The 6,394-nt window shown below is 51.0% G+C and overlaps 1 protein-coding gene across 1 annotated transcript; it reads left to right on the forward strand.

Annotated features, from left to right (window-relative positions):
- Nucleotides 1–2,692: 2,692 nt before the first annotated feature.
- On the forward strand, nt 2,693–5,794 carry J7337_011646 (uncharacterized protein; the record flags this gene model as incomplete). The annotated part of the gene is made up of 1 exon (XM_044829182.1): nt 2,693–5,794. One exon carries the CDS (start codon nt 2,693–2,695, stop codon nt 5,792–5,794), a length of 3,102 nt encoding a protein of 1,033 aa, XP_044675857.1.
- Nucleotides 5,795–6,394: the final 600 nt, after the last annotated feature.

Genomic DNA, 6,394 nt, shown 5'->3' on the forward strand with positions numbered 1-6,394 from the left:
AGAGGTTCACCGGTCACGTGTCGAACGCTGAGCCTGCGTTGAGGAGCGGAATGAGCGATGCAGCTAAGAGCGCCTGGACATTGAGATGTAACCCCAAGATGTCAAAGCAGTCAACAGCCTTACCATCTTTCCTTGTGGTCGAGAAAATACCAGTCACAGGAGTCTTTGACAAGCGATACTCAAGGATACACATCAACTTGAAGAACTGAGAAAGCTTGTCTGGGCGGGAGCGCACTTGGCTATCTATGCTCCAGCGAATATCATGCCCAGTCTGATTTGAACCCAGCCAATTCTTTATTCTTTTACGCATCTACCGTCGGACCGTATGCAAGAGTCTTGGTATCCCCAAATCCCATTCAGAACAAGGGGAAACATGCATAGCTGCGCTGCAACATCATGATGATAGAACCTGCAGCATGCTGAACGGTATCGCCCCTGTCGCGTGGGGAAGAGGTCATGAAGGACGTGTTGCCCTGGGTGTTCCGTGCCCTAAACCGAGCTGAAGGTGAGATGGGTCGGACCCTTGTTCTTTACGACTCAGGCTGGCTTTACGGCCCGAGACTTGCAACATGCCTTTCTGTGAACTGCGTCTGGCGCGCCTGGCGCCAATTTCTCACCCAGTAGGACTTTACCATGAAGTCTGTCGCACAGCTCTCGCCCTGCAGCGCAGTACGGAGTACGGATACGTGCGCCCGGTTTACGTTGACTACTGGTAGGACCATCTCGATCGTTGCCATCGTTTACGGAATAAGTCCAGTGCGTTTGTCTTACAAGTGTCCAATGAACCGTCTCAAACATTCAATAGCTCAATGTATGTACCGGCTAGGATTTACGCCAGTCTCCACTGCTTGATTCCATCGCCTGGCTGCATCTCAGAGTTGGTGGAAGGCTGTGTCTGTTAATCCTTGGCATTGAATTACAACTGGCGGTGGTTTCTGGCTGCCTTGGCATACACGGACGGACTTGGCCGCTTGTTGCCCGCCGTACAAAGTGCGTTGTTTGGATGCGCTGACTGTCTGACAGAATGCTACGGTCAGACTCACGCTTGAATACCAAGCACGACTTTGGTGATGCGTTTGCGGCTTCTTCGGTCATGGCTGAACCGTTGTACGTCAGGCGGCTAACAACAGTGGCGCTGATGGAAGCGCAAATCTCTCCATTTTGAGGAAGCAATAAGCTTTTCTCCAAATATTGAGAGGTGCAAGACGAAACAAAAGGCCTCTCATAGGCTTCGGTATTACGCCGAACCTCGCGCTATGCGACGCAGAGACAAGTCTGCACCCACTTTGACCGTACTGGCAGTGGAGAATGATGGTCTTGTCGAACCTTGGTTGACGCTGGACGTTTTCCGTACACAGTTGCGTTGTTTATTAGTTTCGATTGGTACGGTTTTTTACTAATAGACCCCCGTTCTAAACGTTTTGGAGGGAGGCGCGTGGCTTTCCCCAACTCTGTCTAGTTGCGGTCTAATTGCATCGATAAGGTCTAGATCAGGGACTGAAAAGTGGAATGTCTCATGGAAACGGACAAGGAGCCCTGTCGGCTGCAACGGACCCTGACGTTCCTTATTAAACGTTGGTAGCGAAACGAGAAGACGCTTGGCTGTATAAGACGTGGTTCGACCGTAAACCTGGTAAGCCTGTTGAAGCTACTGAGCATGTCGGACGACGGTTGATGAGGGTATCCACAAGATTCAGACAATATCGTATCGGTTCTTGACGCTCTCCATCGGGTCGATTGAGCCGTAGAGTGAAATCTCTTCACTCGTTGAACAAGATGATGCCAGATGAGACCGGCCAAGGAAAAAAAGTCATTTCTAGAACTCGGAGGCCATGGCATGTTTGAGCCAAGCTGCCAATCTTTCGATAGCCGTGCCATCCATCCTTAAAGACCAAGGTTATATGTGCCACCACCACACGATACGTAAGCTTTTTATGAAGAGATTTAGCTTAGGACAAGAGAAGCCTTCTTCTCCAGATTCTTGAAGTGTCCAAGACAGATGAGTCTTCTTGGCCTGAGTTTCTCCAAGGCTCAATTCAGCCACGGGAGCAAATTGATATGTCTCTATGTCTAGACATGCTTGTTTTGATGTAATACTAAAGAGCTACGTCGATCACTACACAGTATAGGACTACTATCAGATGTAGCATATGTACTAATCAGACCCATAGTGCTATACTATATGTGTATATATATACCTGTCAAAGATGCAGCCATAGAAGATCATTTCGATTTGAGGCCGTTGACACTTCGGCCGGGATGGAGACTTTTTGGTGGGGGGGAAACTCCGTCGTTTCTCGGTGGCCGGCCGATGAGGGGCAGCGAGCGGTGCGGAGAAGTTGAGAAAAGAAAAAAAAATCTAAACGGCGAAGTCAATAGAAGCCTACGACTGGCTGTATTAGTAAACACCAGGCACAACTCTTATCACCATTTACCAAAAATTATACCAACGGAGGAACAAGTCCAGAACACCTCCTACGGTCTGTGTACGCTCTGAGCATTACTGCACTTTTATTCTCGCCTATTTCATATATCAGAAGAGCAGAGAGATCTTCAGTGCAGTGCGAGGCCGGGGCCAAGACCTAACCCTGCCTTCTCAACGCCATAACGTTGACGCCCAACTGGTGTCGAATTTTGGTCAACCAAGGCAGAATAAAACATAGCCTTAAGAGAAACTACCTACACAATAGCTATGGGCAGTTTGAGCGAATGCGGTAGCGCTTTGCGCAACGGGCGTTATGCTTCTATCATTCTCTCAAAGGACCCCCGTGCCGAGTCACAACCCGCTCCGAATTCTACCTCCGGCTCCGTATCGGACCCAGCTCCGGTGGCCGGGGCTCTGATACAAGCTCTCATTACTCGGTTGACATCCGTACCTGATTCCAAGACCCAACCTGCTACAGACACAGATATTCCCCAAGCCCTGGCCGTTGGTCTTGCTGCCTTGAATGCCTTCCTTCAAGTCAACGTCACTGGTCCTGTTCTTCCAGAGTCAGCGGCTCTAAGCACGCTTTTTACCAAGGCATGGGCTAGCCAACAGTCGGATGATGCGAAAAGGAGCCACGCTCATCTCCATAAGGCTTGTCTCAGCTATCTTGAGGTTGACGGCGTCTCACCATATGCCTACATCCCTCACCTGGAACTCTTCGCCCTAGCAAAACACATCATCACCCAGGAGCTATGTCAAGTCGCCAACGATGTAGTGGAGATAACTTCTGAGGAAAAGCCGATCAAGAGCAGTGTTGCTTGGACACAGCTTCGAGTTAACATCTGGCACTACAAGCTCCTGACCCAGCCCAGTCTTGGACATGGATCCAACTTTGCTCGAAGCTCCCAGTGGAGTGACGTGCCCACGTTGGCTTCCCAGATTCTGGACGGAATTGGCAACGTGAGATCCAAGATTCTCGGAGAGGAGGTCTGGGCATCAGGTGACGATGGCTGGAGTCGCGATGATAAAGTGCAGTTCCTCATTGAAGCGGCCAACAACTACATTCTACTTGGTCGCGACGACAAGGCCAAGGAAGCTATCAAGGATGCCTCGCAAACAAGCGGTCTAGAGTATGCACTCTCAGGTGCTCTTGGAAAACGAACCAAGTTCCAAGAAAACAGCATCAGTCAGCTCGTCGTTTTGGCCAAGAGCGGTTCTGAGCAGCGAGTGGACGATGCTGAAGAGGAAGCAAAGCCAGATGCTCTTCAACTGAACGACGATACTCTACACGAGGAAATTCAGTTTACAAAGGAAACCAACGGGAACGATAAGAAGGCCACTCTTCCCGTTGCCCTAGCTGATCTCTCACCCGACGACCAGCCTCAACTCTCCCCTCTCGATCAGATCATTCTCCTTACTGAGGCTACCCTGAAGGACGCTTTCTCACCCATTGATACCCTCACTTCAGCAGAGGTGCTGCCCTACGCAGTCAGAGTCATCGGAGACAAGTCTACGAACTGGCAGATATACACCCAGGCATTGCTGGTTCGATCCAGAATCGAGGTCCACCGCAGCCGAACCGTTGAGAGAGGTGTTCTTCAGCTTCAGGCTGTGGCAGACCAAGTACTCACTGATACCACGGCGGAAGCCCAACGAAAAGCCGAAGAAAAAGAGCAAAGCTCGGAAACGGACGCTCCTACTATCCAAATAACCAGCCCTGAAGAAGTTTCTGCGCCTGTGCAGCCCAAGCCAACATCATTCCTGCCTGCGCCTAAGGCCTCTGAGTCTGCCCCAGCTCATGTACGCCTTGAGTACATCCATGCTATCTGTTCACCTCCACGATGGCATCTCGAGTCTGAACTGGCCTACGCCTGGGCTGGCATCGGCTCTCTTGCTTCTGCTCTCGAGATCTTCAAGCGCCTCCGATTGTGGGCTGAGGTTGCACTCTGCCTTGCCAGCGCCGCTGCGTCAGAGGATGAAGATGGCCGTGGCAGCGGTGGTGAGGCGAAAGCCAAGGGAGTTCTTCGATGGAGGCTGTTCCACCGTACTGGTGACCAAGCATCAACTTCCGACCCTGATGATGAGGATATTGGTGAGGATGTTACACTTCTCAAGGCTGCTGACTTCTCTGGCCCTGAGCGCGATCCTCCTCCACCCAACGCTCCACGACTCTTCTGCATCCTAGGTGACATCGAAAACGAACCGTCCTATTATGAGCGTGCGTGGGAAATCTCCAAGCACCGATATGCCAGAGCTCAAAAGTCGCTCGGCGAGTACTACCTGCAGAAGAAGGAATGGGAGAAGGCCCGTGAGGCCTACAAGAAGGCTACAGCTGTCAACCGTTTGAGTCCTGAGATGTGGAGCCGTCTTGGAGATATCAGCTTGCGACTTGCGCAGTTCAGCGATGCCGCTTCAGCATTCAATCGTTCTATTGGATCTGCAAGCGATACAGCTGGAGGCGAAGATGCCCGAACCTGGAGTAATCTGGGAAGTGCTCTCTGGAGTCTTTACTGTGAGGTTGTTGCTGAGGCCAAGAACAGCCCTGCTCCCATATCAGAAGCCCCTGTGCCTGTGCCTGTGCCTGCAGAGGATGAAGAGGACGATGTTGCTCTCGCCGCTGCGTCTAAGCCTTCAGATCGCGATCCAGCTACTCTCCTGGCCCAGTCACTGGCTGCCTACAAGAGAGGTGCTTCCATTGCACATGATAACTGGCGAATCTGGGATAACGTGCTCACACTGGCTTCGCGTGTGCAGCCACCTGCTATTCCCGACATGATCCTCGCTTTGAAGCACATTATCCAAATCCGCAAGTCAGAAGATGCTCTCGATGCGGATGTTCTCGGAGCGTTGCTTCAAGACGCCGTGCTCTCCGTGGAAAAGCCTTCAGATTCGGGTGTCTATGAGCCTCCCCGTGGCACACCAGAACGATTGGTGATGCGACTCTTTGAAGAGGAAGTCGTCCCCCTCATCACACAGCGCTCTGAACTTTGGACCCTGGTTTCTCGTCTGCGCTCTTGGAGAAGGGACTACGCAGGTGCTATTGATGCAGCAGAGCGAGCTTGGCGAGCAGCCGTAGGATCCTCAGGTAGTGGTCTTCTGCCCGGAGCAGCAGCCACAACAGCCGATGAAGCGCGAGACTGGACTGTTGATGAGGGTGCATGGACTATAGTTGTGCAGAGAACTGACGAGTTGGTGTCTGTGTTTGAGAACTGGGGCCCTTCAGTTGAGTCCATCGGCAGTAAATGGAAGGGCAAGGCAAGAAGCGCCGTAAGGAGTGTAATGGGCCGAGGAAAGGAGAGATGGGAGGGAAGTGAGGGTTGGAAGACCTTGGAGACTTTGATGGAAGGACTAAGAATCTCCTCCTGAAGAAAGAATTGGGGTACGAAAAAGACCTGGTTAGGTCAAATGTTGATCATGATAGAAAAGAGTAAAATGAAGTATTGAAAAGGCTGGGTGGGAATGACATGGCTTCAAACTGGTCCTTTGATTCTGGTGTTCCTGGGCAAATTGTTCGCCAAACACAGCAAAAGACTCATAATTACTGTAACTTCACAGGGTGACAGGCATGGGAGGCTTGGGATAATCAACAACGCTTCATCAGGCTGAGCTAATCTCCTACACACTAAGCAATGACTTGTAGTCGAATGAAAGTCGAAGACCTGAAACAACAAGATATTTCTCCAGCCCAGCTCCAACATCCATGTCATCAACAGTTTCTTGTTTTCTTCCCCATCATACATTATCCCATGCCCTTGAGACTCAAAGTTCCGCGGTACATCTTGACTTGCGTAACATTCTGTCCCAATGCCAGGCAGAACAACCTATCTCAGCCAGGGAAAGTATTGCCATCTTCAGGAGATAGCAAATCAGCGAAGTCTCTGACAGGATTCAATGCACACAGATTTGGTCAAGTCCCCGTTGCTATCGTCGTTTTACCCCAAGACGCGACTAAAGAGCGAATTTCGT

The sequence above is a fragment of the Fusarium musae genome, chromosome 9 (assembly GCF_019915245.1).
Source record: "Fusarium musae strain F31 chromosome 9, whole genome shotgun sequence".
NCBI lineage: Eukaryota > Fungi > Ascomycota > Sordariomycetes > Hypocreales > Nectriaceae > Fusarium > Fusarium musae.